We start from the raw sequence: 17,861 nt of genomic DNA on the forward strand, positions 1-17,861 counted from the left end.
AATAAGACTGACTGATGAATTTGACTATATTAAAAAATAAATAAACTCCCATAATCAAAATAAAAAAAACAATTGAGAAACTGGGAGAAAATATTTGCAACATACACTTCAGACAAAGGGCTAATACTCTTAATATATAAAATCACTCTCGGGGGCGCCTGACTGGCTCAGTCGGAAGAGCATGCAACTCTTTTTTTTTTTTTTTTTTTTTTTTTTAAATTTTTTTTTTCAACGTTTATTTATTTTTGGGACAGAGAGAGACAGAGCATGAACGGGGGAGGGGCAGAGAGAGAGGGAGACACAGAATCGGAAACAGGCTCCAGGCTCTGAGCCATCAGCCCAGAGCCTGACGCGGGGCTCGAACTCACAGACCGCGAGATCGTGACCTGGCTGAAGTCGGACGCTTAACCGACTGCGCCACCCAGGCGCCCCAAGAGCATGCAACTCTTGATCTCAGGGTTGTAACTTTAAGCCACATGCTAGGTGAAGAGATTACGTAAAAATAAAATCTTCAAGAGCACCCGTGTGGCTTAGTCAGTTAAACATTTGACTCTTGATCTCAGCTCAGGTCTTGATCTCAGTTCAAGCCCTGTGTTGAGTTCCATGCTGGGCCTGGAGCCTACTTAAAAAATAAAGGGGTGTCTGGGTGGCTCAGTTGGTTAAGCATCTGACTCTTGATTTCAGCTCAGGTCATGATCCCATGATTTGTGAGAGTGAGCCCAGAGTTGGGTGGGGCCTGCTTGGGATTCTCTTTCCCTCTCTCCTTCTTTCTCTTTCTCTCTCTCTCTCTCTCTCTCTCTCTCTCTCTCTCTCCCTCCCTCCCTCCCTCCCTCTTTCTCTGCCCCTCACACACTTGGTCTAGCTCTCTCAAAATAAATAAACTTTAAAAAACAAAAAGAAAATGGGGGAGAGACACAAACCCAACAACTCATGAAATAGACAGAAATCGCTCTTAAACATATGAAAAAATGTTTCACTGACTCATAAAGAAAATGCAAATTGAAACGAGATACCATTTTTTCCCTGTTGGGTTTGTAAAAAGTTAAAAGTATGACAATATATTCTGTTGTTGAGTTTGTATTCAGAGTATTTTTTTATGATCTGAACAATAGGTATGTTTACTGTTGTTAAGATACTCTCATACACGGCTGGTGGAAACACAAACTAGTAAAACCCGACTGGGGGGTTATTTTGGCAATATCATATAAAAACACATATACATCGGGCACCTGGCTGCCTCAGTCAGTAGAGCATGCAACTCTTGAACTCAGGATCATGAGTTTAAGCCCCACAGGGGACGTGGAGCCTACTTAAAATAAAGATTTAAAAAAAAAAAACCACACACACAAAACACATAAGCAAGTACCTTTGGAACCAGAAACCACACTTCTAGGAATCAACCTGGAAGCTAAACTTCCAATGATACTACAAAAATACATACAGGCCAGACTATTTGCTTTTGTGTTATTTATAACCATGACACATTGAAAACAACCTAAAAGCCTAAACAGAAGCAAGTCACTGAATAAACAATGGCACATCCACATATAGGAGTACTAAGCAGTCACAGAGCAATGAGGAAGCTCTCTATCTGCTGTAAGAAGTAATTTCCAGGATAAATTATTAAGGGAAAACAGCAAGGAGTAATTGAGAATCTAAGATATGCTAAGGTTCAATGTAAGAATGGGACCTCATAAAAGTATCTATGTAAACGAAATCAGGAAGAATAAACCAGAAACTGATGGGATCACTTACTTTGAAGGAGTGGGAATAGGGTAGAAAAAATGAGACCAGGGTATCAAAATTGAATGGGGGGTGGTGCCTGGGTGGTTCAGTTGGTTGAGCATACAACTTTGGTTCAGGTCATGATCTCGTGGTTTGTGGGTCCCAGCCCTGCGTCAGGTTCTGCATTGGCAGTGTGAAACCTGCTTGGGATTCTCTCTCTCTTTCTCTTTCTCTCTGGCCCTCCCCCACTTGCACGTGCTCTCTCTCTCCCAAAATGAACAAATAAAAACAAAACAAAACAAAATTGAAAGGGCAACAACACTTCATGAGAATTCTTTTTTTTTTTTAATTTTTTTACATTGATTTATTTTTGAGAAACAGAGTGAGACAAAGCGTGAGCGGGGGAGGGGCAGAGAGAGAAGGAGACACAGAATCCAAAGCAGGCTCTAGGCTCTAAGCAAGCGGTCAGCACAGAGCCTGATGCAGGGCTCGAACCCACAAACTGTGAGATCATGACCTGAGCCGAAGTCATGGATGCTCAACCGACTGAGCTACCCAGGTGCCCCATGAGAATTCTTTTCTGTATAGTTCTTACTCTTAGAACCACTGTAATAGTTCACATACACCTGAAATAAATAAATAAATATGAAACAGGATGTAGGGCAGGAGAAGTACCTAAAATAACAAATTGAGCTAATTCTACAAAAAATGGATAATATAATCACATTGAAGAGGATGAAGAAGAACTAAACAATTCTAGAAAACATCATTTTGACTGGATACTGTACTGCTAAAGGCAAAGAGAACTGTGCAAATATTGTATTCTGGATAGTAAAATTTGCTTCCCATAGAAAAAGAGGTTGAAAATTTTGAAATGAGTGCAAGCAAAATCCACACTGGTGGCTACAGAAAACCGAATGAAAATTGGAAGAGAAAGAGGTTATCTGCATTGTCTCAAAGTTTCTCCCCCAAGATGTTTATCAATTATAAAGGGAAAAATAGGAGGTGTCTGGGTGGCTCAGGTCATGATCTCGCAGTCTGTGAGTTCAAGCCCCGCATCGGGCTCTGTGCTGACACGCTGAGCCTGGAGCCTGCTAAGGATTGTTTCCCTCTCTCTCTGCCCTTTCCCTGCCTGCACTCTGTCTCTCTCTCAAAAATAAACAAAAACAGGGGTGCCTGGGTGGTGCAGTCGGTTAAGCGTCCGACTTCAGCCAGGTCACGATCTCGCGGTCCGTGAGGTCGAGCCCCGCGTCGGGCTCTGGGCTGATGGCTCAGAGCCTGGAGCCTGTTTCCGATTCTGTCTCCCTCTCTCTCTGCCCCTCCCCCGTTCATGCTCTGTCTCTCTCTGTCCCAAAAATAAATAAACGTTGAAAAAAAAAATTAAAAAAATAAAAAAATAAAAACATAAAAAAAAAAATTTAGAAAGGGAAAAATAGTCACTTTACAGTGGAGAAACCTGGCAGATAGTACCTTAACAGAATGTTTAACATTGACAGCAACAGTAACAACACATATCTATGTCATGGACCCTCTAATATGCACTGAGATCATGCCATCCCTTCTGTGGGACTGTCACCAAAATTGAACAAAAATGTACTTATCAGTAAATAGCAGTCCAATAGCAGACTTCAGGAATATCTGAAATAATAAATGCAAGTTTCAAGGATGTGAAAAACCAGAAAGCCCATGAAACTGTCACGGATTGGTAAAGACTAGAGAAACATTTTGACTAATACCAAATGGCATCCTGGATTTGATCAGAGACCAGAAAAAAAGGCATTTGTGGAAAACTGGTAAAATCTGAACAAAGTCTATGATTAAATAGTATTAATAGTATGGTACAAACGTTCATTACTTAGTTTTGATAAATGTACTTAAATAAATACTGTCTTTAGAGGAAGCCAAAATACGGTGTTCTCTCCGTCTGGCCAGGTGCAATTCAGCAACTGGGTCAATTTTACCGTAAATGAGACTGATTAACATAGTCGACACTTTCTGGTTTGTCTTTTTTTAAGGAAGCAGAGTTAGAAGACCAAATCCTTATACAGAATGGGAAAGTGTTTTGTTAATCCTTTGCCCAGATCACCCAAGGGTTTTCATAACGTTGTAAGAATATTATAGTTTTTTGGGTTTTTTTGCAAGTAACCTCTTCATTCACTGAGATGTAGGTGTTTGTAAACTTATCCATAGAAGCATATTGGAATGGCCCTGTGCTTAATTCACTGAAACTAAACTGGGCCCAATGTGTCCTTCAACTAAAGTCTTCCTTAAGATACGTGTCTGTTAACATAAGTGTAGAAGCATACGAGAAAAGAGCTGGCGCCAATATATAGTTTTACTGACATCAACTCTTTCAGTTTCCCAGCACAATTCCAACATGGTGGTGGACAAGGACTCCCCTCCCTTCCTCCCCTCCCTACCTCCCACCCCCAGCACCAAGAATTCTCTGATACCAGCAGGGTGTCTGAGAATTCAACTCAATTCTGACACAACCTACCTGGAGATAGCATCAGATTCCACAGGTTAAGGGCTCAATCCCTACAAGACTGCTTTCCATCCCCCGCTCAGACACCAGTCACAAGCCCCAGGCTGTTTATTACCTGTGCTTCTGACCAAACAGCTATAGATTGGAGGTTCCAATGACCTCCTCCTTAGGTTCTTTTAATTTGTTAGAGTGGCTCATAGAACTCAGGGAAATGTGTACTTATGTTAATCAGTTTATTAAAGGATAGGAATCAATAGTCAGATGAAGACGTACATAGGGCAAGCTTGGAGCTTCCATGTCTTCTCCAGGTGTGCCACTATCCCCATATCTACACTTGTTCACCAACCCAGAAGAACACAGTCCTTCTGGTTTCTATGGAGACTTCACTGCATAGTCATGACTAACTCATTGGCCATTGGCTAATTCTACCTCCAGCTTCTCTCCCCTCCCAAGAGTCTGGGGGTTGGGACTGAAACCCTCCAACACATGGTTGGTCCTCCAGCCCCTGCCCTTGGGGTGGGATCCAGAAGTCACCTTGGTTTTTTTAATTAAAAAAAAATTTTTTTAATGTTTATTTATTATTTTTGAGAGAGAGAGAGAGAGAGAGAGAGAGACAGAGCTTGAGTGGGGGAGGGGCAGAGAGAGAGGGAGACACAGAATCCCAACCAGGGTCCAGGCTCTGAGCAGTCAGCACAGAGCCCAGTGTGGGGCCTGAACTCGTGAACTGTGAGATCATGACCTAGCTGAAGTCGGACGACCAACCAACTGAGCCACCCAGGCGCCCCATAATTTTTTTTTAATGTTTATTTATTTTTGAGAACAGAGATAGAGGATGAACGGTGGAGGGTCAGAGAGAGAGGGAGACACAGAATCTTTAGCAGGCTCCAGGCTTTGAGCTGTCAGCACAGAGCCCCACACGGGACTTGAACTCACAGACCGCGCAAACACATGAACTGGGAGATCATGACCTGAGCCAAAGTTGGACACTTAACTGACTAAGCCACCCAGTCCCTACCTTCATTTTTTTAAAAAGCGTTTTACTTATTTTTGAGAGAGAGAAAGAGAGAGAACGAACGTGAGTGGGGGAGGGGCACAGAGAGAAAGGGGGCAGAGGATCCGAAGTGGGCTCTGCACTGACAGCAATGAACCCAATACAGGGCTCAAACTCACGAACCGTGTGACCATGACCAGAGCCAAAGCTGGACACTCAACTGACTGAGTCACTCAGGTGCCCATCACTTTCATTAATATAACAAGACACATGTCACCTTTATGTGGTAAAGGAAAACACCACCTCTAAAGAGCTTTGATAATGTCTCAGAGGGGGAACTGCCCTGACTTAAGAAGTGGGCTGCTCCACAGATGGTTACAAAGTCTGATGTAAGGATTCTCTAGGCATACTTTTCAGGGTGTTTGCAAGGACATGCTCCCCTCAACTAGCCTAGACACAGAGAACTGCCAATCCCTGAATGTACCCTCCTGTCTACATTAACACGATGTAATTATCCCACTGTTTTCACAGCACAATTTTACTTTCCTGGAGTTTCTTATACAGGCAATTGGCTTGATTGTTCATTACCAGAAAGTTCATTACCAGGAAAGATCCATCAACTCTTCAATGGAAAACATCAACAGAATTTGTGCTCTAGGATTCTTTGAATCCTGAGCCTCAAAATTCTTATGTAATTTCCACTAATTTCCCACTGTTATATCTTGATCTTCACCCAATCCTAGTGTCCACATTGAAAAACTGGCCCTAAACAAAACTTCCATGTCAATAACATCCATCCTTGCCTTTCCCCCTGTGAGACACTACCAACCCAGGGCTGGAATTCATGACCCTGAGATCAAGATCTGAGCTGAGATCAAGAGTCAGATGCTTAACTGACGGAGCCACCCAGATGTCACTGTATTTGACTAACATTTTATTTAATTTTTTATTTTTTTAACATTTGTTTATTTTTTTGAGAGACAGAGAGAGAGAGCAGGGGAGGGGCAGAGAGAGAGACACACACAGAATCCGAAGCAGGCTCCAGGCTCTGAACCGTTAGCACAGAGCCCAATGTGGGGCTTGAACTCCTGAACCGTGAGATCATGACCTGAGCCAAAGTCGGATGCCTAACTGACTGAGCCACACGAGGCGCCCCTGACTAACATTAAAAAAATGATTTAGGGGTACCTGGGTGGCTCAGTTGGTTGAGTGTCCAACTGTTGATTTCAGCTCAGGTCATCATCTCATGGTTTGTGGGTTTGAGCCCCACATTGGGCTCTGCGCTGGCAGTGGGGGGCCTGCTTGGGAGTCTCTCTCTCTCGCTCTCTGCCCTTCCCCCATTCTCTCTCTCTCTAAAATAAATAAACTTTTAAAAATAAATTTTTTTTTTAACATTTATTTATTTTTGAGACAGAGAGAGACAGAGCATGAACGGGGGAGGGTCAGAGAGAGAGGGAGACACAGAATCGGAAACAGGCTCCAGGCTCTGAGCGGTCAGCACAGAGCCCGATGCGAGGCTTGAACTCACGGACCGCGAGATCATGACCTGAGCTGAAGTTGGACATTTACCCGACTGAGCCACCCAGGCGCCCCAATAAACTTCTAAAAATAAATAAATGATATAAAATTTAAAATTTAAAAACAAGAATTAAAAAAAAAGTTAATTAAATACAAAAAGGGGCACCTGGGTGGCTCAGTCAGGTAACTGTCAAACTTTGGCTCAGGTCATGATATCGCGGTTTCTGAGTTTGATCCTCACATCGGGCTCTGTGCTGACAGCTCAGAGCCTGGAGCCTGCTTCAGATTCTGTGTCTCCCTCTCTCTCTGCCCCTTTCCTGCTTGCACTCTATCTCTCTCTCTCTCAAAAATAAATAAGACTTAAAAAATAAATTAATTAAATAAAAACATGATATAATTGATTCTAATACTTATTATTTCTAACAATTCAAATCCAATAAAACCTCATATGATCTGACTCTTAACAGTAGTGTGGCTTCATTACTTATTACGCTCCCCTTAGGCATTCTATTCTGGTCTACAATGGTGCTGCTCAAACTCACAAAGCTCTCTCTGGCCCTCTCCCTCCAGTCTCCTCATTCCTTTCCCTCACTGCCCCCAGCCACCTCTTGAGTCTTCTAAGCTGTTCATTTAGGTTGGAATATTCTTCCCAAACACATGTCCTGGGGCCTTATGTCATGTCTCCTCTCAAATGTTATCACCTCAGAAAAGTCATCCCCAACCACTTTATCTCAAATGGCCCAATCTCTTCTTACTTTCTGTCATAGCTCATTCCATTGCCTAATATCATTTATCTATTTACCTGTTTACTGTTATCCTCACTCTAATACAATGTAAATTCCATGAGAGCAGGGACTTGATAAGTCGTGTTCACTATCATTGCATTGATATGTGTGTGTACGTAAAAGAGGAGCTGGAGAGCAGTTGAATCCAACATACAGGTAAAAGATTGCACTAATGAAAAATGAGATCCCGGGGCGCCTGGGTGGCGCAGTCGGTTAAGCGTCCGACTTCAGCCAGGTCACGATCTCGCGGTCCGTGAGTTCGAGCCCCGCGTCAGGCTCTGGGCTGATGGCTCAGAGCCTGGAGCCTGTTTCCGATTCTGTGTCTCCCTCTCTCTCTGCCCCTCCCCCGTTCATGCTCTGTCTCTCTCTGTCCCAAAAATAAATAAATGTTGAAAAAAAAAAAAATTAAAAAAAAAAAAAAAAAGAAAAATGAGATTCCTTGTCACTGAAAATGGGTTTGAAATGTAAGAGAAATAACGTGCTTGGTAAATAAAATTGAAGTTTCCTCTATAGTTCATGTTGAGACCTTTATTTCCTCCCCAGGTCACAAGCCCATGCTCCACAAGTCTTGGTGCCTTGGAGGGCTTTACAAACATACAGAGATGTACGCCTCCCCATTACCATGTAGGCTGCTACCAGCCCTGATGGCCTCCTTTTGCCCTCCTTACCTGTGTACTGTCTTTGTGTTTCTTCCCTCAAAATCATCCAGGGCTCTTTTCCTTGCTCCAATAAGTCAACCACATCTGGCTTAGAAATGGAGTGTCCTGCTTGCAAGGAATAAAAAAAGCCACATGGTATAGAAACATAAGCAAAACTCACAAAATCTTCAGTTTTCTTTAAATTTGTAATGAAATAGAGGTTAAATGTTACCGATACAGATTTCAGATAATAGAAGGATGAGATGATTTAAGGAACCAGGCAGGTATGATGAAATTTTATTTTAATTTAATACAGACTCTTCCTCTTAAGAGAACATTTAACAAAGTGATTGAAAAGTTAACAATGTTTGAGAACATTCTTTAGAGCTGAGGGCCTGAGCACAAGTTCTTTCTCCTTTAATACCTACCAACCTTATGATTTTGAGGAAGTCATTTTAACACACTGTTCCACAATGTTGGCAAGTAAAATGGGTATAATACTATTATCACATGGTTATTTGATGCTTAAATTTGTATGTATGTATATATATTCCCTGCTCCCCCCTCCCAAGGAAGAGTTTCTGGGACATAATACCAATTATAATTATTTTATTGCCTTAAGAGGAAAATAAGAAGCACCCTGATTCACTTATAAAATATTCATTCAATTATCAATGTCATGTTCATGAATTGTAACTTTCAACCATAAATCATATAAAATTGGAAATGAAATGTGTACTCTTCAGTTTTAAATGAATATTGTTTATCCAATCCACCACTATATAAGTTATAGAGACTCTTCTCATTGTCAAAGCCAATTACAAATCTACATCTAACAATTGCCCTACAGGTGGAAGACACAGCAAATCTATAGCAATATTCACTGTGAACATAATGGGAAACCAGGCTCTTGGACAATAGCTATAAATGGAATAAATATAAGGAATTTTTGTCCACCCTTTGGCCAGTAAGAAAGGGAGGCAATGACAAGAAGGGCCAGAGGGAGATGTGAATATCACCAAAAGAGAAAATGACCATGGTTAATGGCAGAGGCACTGACAAACTGACAGACCTCAAACCTTCCTCTGGGAACAAGAAAAAGGTATTCATTCAGCTTATGTCTCGAAAGGCAGCTTTGAAATTCACTGTGTTGAAAGTTAACATACCACAGGGCACATTCTAAATTTCTCGTGACAAATGAACTTACCCAGTGAGACCAAGTTTCTAAAGTTCTCCAACATCACATCCCTGTATAAGTCCCTCTGAACAGAGTCCAGGTATTCCCATTCCTGCTGAGAGAAGTCTATGGCCACATCCCTGAATGTCACTAATTCCTGAAACTGCAAACCCATGTAGTATGAAAGTGAAAAAAACATTTTCAAGATGTAAAGACAGGAGATTATAGGAATGAATTAGAGAAAGGGAGTGATAAGGTACAAGTGGGCTAGAAAAATCCAAGCAGAGTGTCTACATATTCCTGAAGAACCTTATTGCTACAGATAAGTCTTTGCAGGTTGTGAGCTATCACAATAACTCAGACTTACTGGGGAATGGATGAAATTAAAGTTTTCCTATTTAATAAAGTATAATGCATAATCATGTAGTCAGCTAGCTGCATGATGTAGAAATTCTCAAAAAATGTGAAGTTCTAAATTATTTCCCTATAGAGTTAAAAGAAGATAGGATTTTCCTCCTATATTGAATGTAAGAATTTGTGTTAAAAAAAAAAAATGCTTTTCAAAAAAGTTTGACATTTCTACAAGCATTGAGTTCATCTTTTGTCAGAATATATTGTAAGTATTTTTCTTTGTTTTGACAAATAAATTTTGGCTGTGTCACAATCCATTTTATTGTAGATATCTTAGATTTAATCCATCCCTGACATTTATATACTTGGTTGGACAAAATTTCAAAGGTCTTCATCAATTCTAGAAATCAACACGTTTACATTCCTTAGGATAATATTCTCATTCATTGTTATCGTCCATCAGTTACTCAATATTTTTCCTGTTCCTAAGCATACCCTGATGAAGGAGGAGCCATAATCAAATAAACGTTATCCAAATTCAACAGATCACATTCTACCACAAAATAGATATATTTGTCTCTCAATAATTTCTCAGAAAGATGCAGAATATAAAAGCTTCCAACCAATTGTACAATTCTCAAGAATATGAGATACCATCACATACTAAGAATGAGACCACCTTCCAATTTCCATCTCATCTGCCTAGAAAATTCAGGTCTGTGGAGGATTTGAAAGTCTACCTGTGGTAATTAAATGGGATCAACATCTCTAATTCATCAAACCAGAGACCTATAAAGGAAATTCAATTATGTCCTTCATGGGACTTCACTCTTCTGCTCCATCATAGCCTTTGATTAAAGACTAAGCGCAAGAAGTGGATTGAGTAAATTGGATAATAAGTACAAAAACACTGGATAGCAAACATTTATCAGGAGGAAACTGAGCTATTTGCTATCACTCTTTTTGATTTTAGGGCAAACTGTAGAGCAAATAACCGAATGAAGCCCTCCTAAGTAGGAAGCCCTCCTAAGTAGGACATCCCTTAGTTTTCTCAAACTATTGTTTTTCTATCCCTTGTGACAATGTCTTTTTTTTTTCAAATGTAGTGTTTAGTCCATTTACATTTAATGTAATTACTGACACAGTAATCCATTTTATTTTGTTTGTTTCCATCTGACTTTATTTAATTAATGAATAAAGCCACACAGACTAACACTGTAATATTGAAAGGAGACAGGAATCATCAACTTACACAGGTCATGGTTTTAGAAATGTAAGACCTCATCAGTGCTCCTCAGTGTTCCTCCATTGGGAAAAAATGCAAACTCCAGAGAATTCAGAGCTGAGAGAAGAAAAAAGGTTTTACTGTTCCCAATATGACTTAATTTAATAAGGGCTTTTTGTTCCTCCATTCTTCTTCCAAAATTAGCCTCCAGTACTAACACAGAATTTAGGGAAAATAGAAGACGGATCTAAGATCTCTCTCAAGTCCCAAACACCAGACTACACAAAAGTAGTTGTAGAATAAGTCACTTCTGGCATTGAAGCCAGATCCAAACACAGGAGCAGGAGATCTGGACAAGGTCCCATGTTGAGAAGGCTGATCTAGGCCTGAGATTGGGCTGCTCAGTCTTTCCATGAGTGGATCTACCTCTTTCACTCCCACCTTCCAAGCTTGAGAAAAGGCTCATCATCCAAATTAGAGGCTCTTTTATGGCCTCAGGGTCAGTTGAAGTTGGTCCACATATGGGCAATGAACACAACATAGAAAGAATTATGTAGGCCTAGGATCTGTGTTTTGAGTCCAGCCAAGCTGACTAGTTAAATACCAAATATACAGGCAACAGACTATAAAGCAACCATTAAATGCTAAATAGGAGGGGCGCCTGAGTGGCTCCGTAGGTTGAGCATCCGACTTCACCTCAGGTCATGATCTCATGGTTTGTGGGTTCGAATCCCACGTCGGGCGCTGTGCTGACAGCTCAGAGCCTGGAGCCTGCCTTGGATTCTGCGTCTCCCTCTCTCTCTCTGCCCTTCCCCCACTCACTCGCTCTCTCTGTCTTTCTCAAAAATAAATAAACATTAAATGCTAAATAGGAAAACATATTCAAGGGCATTTCCAAATATTATTAATAGAAAAATGAGTTTAAAAAATGGAACAACATGATTAGATCATTTAAAAAGAGACAGACATTGGGAGACAGGCATAGGATACCAACAGATTGAAAGGTTTGGTAATTTTTCCATTTTGTTATGTTATACAATCCTATGTTACCACGACTATTTTTAAACAGATGTAATCTTGGTTTTCTTTTGGTTTTAAATATACTTCATAATTGGGGTTCCTGGATGGCTCAGTCAGTTAAGCCTGACTCCTCATTTCGGCTCAGGTCATGATCTCAGGGTCTGTGAGTTCAAGCTTTGCCTCGGGCTCTGCACTGGCAGTGCAGAGCCTGCTTGGGATTTCTCTCTGCCCCTCCCCCCACCCTCTGACTTTCTCTCTCTCAATACACATTTAAAAAAATAATTAAAAAATAAATATACTTCATAATTATTTTAACAGTGGCCATATGTTAACCTAAAAATGTATACATACACAAATGTATGTGTTAAAAGAAGCTATTCTCCAAAAAGTAGAGACTTCATTTGTTTTTAAAACACTCTCTTCTTGAGCTTGGAAAAAAACTCTTGAGCCTTCTTGACACTAAGGAGGCTTTATTTTGACATTTAGCAACAATGTCTTTCATACGCCTATCACTCTCGTTTTGCATCTAAACATCAGTTGAGGAAAAAAAATTAGAAGGCAAAATTTACAGAATAAATCCCACTTATCTTCAGAGAGATTCCATGGGCTCAGTATAACCTATTCCAACGTTACAGTAATGGCCCAAATCCAACCAATGTCACTTTCCCATGAATTCCCAAGGTATGCCACCTGACTGTCTTTTGTGGTATTTACCGTACACTGATTTACATTTGTTTCTATTCATAGTTTATGTCCCTTGCTGGATTACTGGCATTTAAAAGTAACAGCTAAGTACGTTTAGTCATTTAATCAAGCCAGATGCTAATATTACAGGGTCAGACAATATTGTAGGCCCTTAAAATGTCTGATTTCTTATGTGAAAGTCCACTATTAAAAATTTATCCTAAGGAAATAAAAATAAAAGTACACAAATTATATGCAGAAGAACGTTTTTCAGAGAAATTTTTTATAACAGAAAACTGAAAACGTGTAACAGTAGGCAACATATTAAAAGAGTTATGTTGTTGGAGCGTCTAGGTGGCTCAGTCGGTTATGTGGCCAACTCGGTTTTGGCTCAGATCAGGATCTCACAGGTTCATGAGATTAAGACCTGTGTTGGGCTCTGTGCTGACAGCGCGAAGACTACTTGGGATTCCATCTCTCCCTCTCTCTCTGCCCCTTCCCCACCCACGCTTTCTCTCTCTCAGAAATAAACATTAAAAAAATTATGTTGTAATACATTCTGGCATACTATGTGGTTATCAATAATTATGAGATTGGTTCACACAAGTGAAGAAAAGACACTTGTGATGAATTACTGAGTGAGGCAGAGAGCTTTTAAAAGTAATCAATATTTGGGAGGTAGTCTCTTGCTGTAATAAATATAGACACTGTCAGACTTTTAGGACATGAATTTCAGATTTAAACTCTGATATTTACTAACATGCCAGTCCATTGAAGTCTCATTGACAAATTGGGAAAAAATATCATACGGCATATAAAATAGTCTGAAGATTAAGTAATCTATATAAAATATGTAATAAAATAATTGCTTAAAGTTAGTTATTACTAATTGAAGTGGAGAAACTTCCAAGTTCCTTAATTTACTGTTTTAAAAGAAACACAATTCTGCTAATTCCATTTTTCCTTACAATAAAATTTAAGTTCCTTTGGTCTGCATTCTTACAATGCTAACTAAAAAATGTCAAAGCCTGGCTTTAAGCATGTAATTCTCAATACACAATATAAACAAAAAATATTCTCAAACACGTTAGGAGAAAATATGCCTCTGCCCCAGGCAGTTTCAGAAAAACCATTTCAGTATCCTGAAGGAGTTGAGAGAATCTGATCAGGTGCAAATTAAAAATTTCATGAGTCTAAATACTGTTTTTTGGAACAATGTGGAGATTTATCTGATTATTCATAACTTTACTATCTATCCCATGTTTCTGTTAATATAAATCCATCATTGGAAATACTGTTCATACAACAGATACTTGGAATAATCCAGACATCAGATTTTTTTTAAGTTTATTTATTTTGAGTTTATTTTTGTGTGTGATGTAAGAAAGTGGTCCAGGTTCATTTTTCCACATGTCGCTGTCCAGTTTTCCCAGCACCACTTGCTAAAGAGACTATCTTTGTTCCTTTGGATATTCTTTCCTGCTTTGTCAAAGATTAGCTGTCCATACGTTTGTGGGTCCATTTCTGGGTTCTCTATTCTGTTCCACTGATCTTAGTGTCTATTTTTGTGCCACTGTTTATTTATTTTGAGAGACAGAGGGACGGAAAACGGAGAGAGAGAATCCAAAGCAGGCTCCACACTATCAGCATGGAGCCCGATGCAGGGCTTGAACCCGTGAACTGTGAGATTATGACCTGAGCCAAAGTCAAGAGTTGGTTGCTTAACCGACTGAGCCACCCGACTGAGCAACCGACTGATCTGAGAAAAGCAGATCTTTTCTATGCTCTGTGAAATGATATTTAATCTCATTTTAAAAAATTGATTTTAAAATGCTGCTAGCTAATAACCCCATATTCTGGTAATTGATTTAAACTGACAAATCTAGGGGCGCCTGGGTGGCGCAGTCGGTTAAGCGTCCGACTTCAGCCAGGTCACGATCTCGCGGTCCATGAGTTCGAGCCCCGCGTCGGGCTCTGGGCTGATGGCTCAGAGCCTGGAGCCTGTTTCCGATTCTGTGTCTCCCTCTCTCTCTGCCCCTCCCCCGTTCATGCTCTGTCTCTCTCTGTTCCAAAAATAAATAAACGTTGAAAAAAAAATTAAAAAAAAAAAAATAAACTGACAAATCTATACTCCTAGGAGATGAAAAAAATCAGAAAGGTTTTTCAAGTAAGAAGGGAACCAAGGGTCTTCTCTTTACATGCTCAGAGGCATAATGAAATCTATGGATTCCTTTTATAAATTGAGAGTTGGAAATTCTTTGTCACCTTACATGATCAAATCAAGATAAAAACTGGAAATATATATATATATAATTGGTGATTAATGGTGGGGGGGCAGGGAGGGAGAAGGACATGATGACAACACACCATGGGTAATTTTATTTTTCTTGTTCATTAATTTAAAATTTTTTTTAACGTTTATTCATTTTTGTGAAGCAGGGGAGAGGCAGAGAGAGAGGGAGACACAGAATACAAAGCAGGCTGCAGGCTCCGAGCTGTCAGCACAGAACCCAATGCGGGACTTGAACCCACGAATTGTGAGATCATGACCTCAACCCAAACCGGACGCTTAACCAACTGAGCCATTCAGGCACCTGGCTTGTTCATTAATTCTTTAGGTTACTGGATTCTCCTGCAACAGTCAGATATAATTCCTACCTGGAAATACAGCATCAATATTATCCAACATATCTCTTAAAGTAAAATTATAGGGAGAATCTTTCCACTTATAAAGTAAACTATGAACTCTAACTCTGAATTGGAAAAACAACGTTATTGAAATAAATTTCACCTACCATTTCTGGGACAATCCTTGAGTAATATCATCAGTATAATTCAAAAGTTTCACTATCAAGATTTTTCTGTGGATGAACATAATTCAGGTAAGTGGAATTAGCAGAGTGAATGAATGTGTAAAAAGCAGATAGAAAAGAGTTTTATACACAGTAGACTCTCAATAAATGTAGATACAGATGTCTCCTTCACATATATAATTAAAATGCCATTTTGGATACAAACCTTGCAAAATGTCTTATATAACTCTCTAGTGTTAAATGAGATTCATACATAATTTAAAAATGCTTTTGAGTAATACTTTTCATAGCTATGAATATTGCTTCATATTACCTTATATATTTTTCCTTCTTATGAAGAATCTTTATAAGTATAATTTCATTAGCTGTACGTTATTTTATCTCATGTATGTATATAGTATGTAGTGGGATTTACTCGACCATTTCTGTAATCTTGAACATTTTATACAAGATTGTACCCATTATTACCATTTTGTTTCCAAACCAATATTTCTGAATTATTTTGGTTATATTTACCTTTGATAATCAGTAAATACACATTTCTGAATACCATTTCAAGTGATCTGTGGGCCCCTGGAAAGCTCATAAGAGCAATCAAAGAATCGAAGATCAAGAACCTCTGTTTTTAACCAGTTGAGCCTCTGGATAATTTTCTTACCTTGCAAATAACCATCAATTACCTTCATATTGTCGTTACTATTGGACCCTGAAGGGGAATCATCCAGAATCACAACAGTTAATATGTATTGAACACTCCTATGTTCCAAGCTCTGTTGCCATGAGCTTTACATTTTTATCTTTGTTATATCCCTATGATGTATGTACTGTTATAACGTACATCTGAGCACTGTGGAACACAGAGGCTGTGTGGACACACCAAGCTCATACAGCTAGGAAGTGGCAGGGCCAGGATTCAAACCCAATATTGGATATTCAGGGCCCATCCTCCTCAATATCACACCACGTTGCCCCTCACAATCCACACAATGGTATACCTGAAAACACTCAGGCTGCCAGACCACAAGCTAACACCTGACTAGTACTACTAATTATAACTTAGAGATCACCTGAACACATTCCTTCCACTGTTGGCACAAATCTCTATCCTCAAATCCCCAATTATAATCCCACTTCCAAAAGCTTCACAAAGCCAATGCCTTTGTCATTTGCTGATTAGTAGGCCTCTGCAGAAAATCAAAGATATCTGGTGTGTGATTCCCCATAAACCCTGCTGCCTTGCTTAATCACCAACTAAAATAAAGACCAACTGTATAATTCAAACGACATTCAATTAATATGTGATTATTACCTGGAGAAGACAGAGAAAATAAGAGCCACTGTTGAGGGAGGATTTACCTCGATGACTTCCATCATGGACTGGGGACGGGAGGCGTAAGGTTGTCTCCACCTAGCCCACTTCAGACAAAGAAAATCAAATGTTCCACACCCAAATAAAAATTTTGTGGGGCGCCTGGGTGGCTCAGTCGGGTAAGCGTCCAACTTTGGCTCAGGTCATGATCCCATGGTCATGATCCCATGATCCCCACATTTGGCTCTGTGCTGACAGTGCAGAGCCTGCTTGGGATTCTCTAATTCCCTTTCTCTCTCTCTGTCCCTCCCCCAAACCAGTCAAAAATAAATAAATATTAAAAAAATTTTTTTGTGTGAACAAGGAAACTCACCTGAAGTTTGATTTTTTTTTTTTTTTTTTTTTTGGCATCAACAATATTTAACGTGCATTACAATGCAACATCTCTTTCCTACTTCTTTTGGAGAATGGCAAGAATGGAGAAGTGAATCATAACCTCACATACAAACCCGGAAACAGAAGGGGTGCTGAAATCTGTATTTGATTTCACCGTGGGTGCCTGGGGTCAGACCTGTGGCAATGCTGCCATCACGGACTTGTAGCTGTTCCCATAGGCACCAAAGGCAGGGCTTCCACCAGAGTGTGTGACTCTGATGGCCCCATAATGTCTTTACAAGAGCCTGGTCTAAGGGGCACCTTGAGGCTCTAAAACTTACTACCCCAAGTTGAGGTGTGTGCTTTCTTGCTGGAAACCTTCATTTTATGCTAGTGCAAAATGTGACCTCTCTTAGGGTCATTTCTTTGTTGCAGCTGCACAGTGGCTGTGCAATGAGAGGGTAGAGGAGCCAGTACATAACCACTGGGCACAGAGACACGCACGGAGGCCACAATGCATGCTCACATAAAGGCCATTCTTCTAGTCAAAGGCACACAATCACACACTCCTTCGGGGGTCACAATGGCATAGGCCGTCACCGGAGTCCCACCTGGGCCTGTTACACGCATAGACACGCACACCGCACGCTCGCTCCCACCCTCGGTGACCCTGTCTCACAATCCCCTCTTTTGCTTCTCAGGCACACGCAAATGTGACACATTGTGTCTACCCACTAGGCCCTCTGACCTAGCGCAGCTCTAAAC

General features: G+C 40.2%; 1 protein-coding gene across 1 annotated transcript in view; it reads right to left on the reverse strand.

The window, feature by feature from the left end:
* The window catches only part of ZNF573 (zinc finger protein 573), a 71,860-nt gene that overhangs the window by 44,169 nt on the left and 9,830 nt on the right, over nt 1–17,861 (reverse strand). Inside the window, 2 exon segments of the mRNA XM_045441263.1 lie at nt 8,173–8,268; nt 15,395–15,460. Of these exon segments, the coding sequence (XP_045297219.1) occupies nt 8,173–8,268; nt 15,395–15,425 (127 nt within the window). The 5' untranslated portion in view covers nt 15,426–15,460.

Source organism: Leopardus geoffroyi, chromosome E2 (assembly GCF_018350155.1).
Source record: "Leopardus geoffroyi isolate Oge1 chromosome E2, O.geoffroyi_Oge1_pat1.0, whole genome shotgun sequence".
Classification (NCBI taxonomy): Eukaryota; Metazoa; Chordata; class Mammalia; order Carnivora; family Felidae; genus Leopardus; species Leopardus geoffroyi.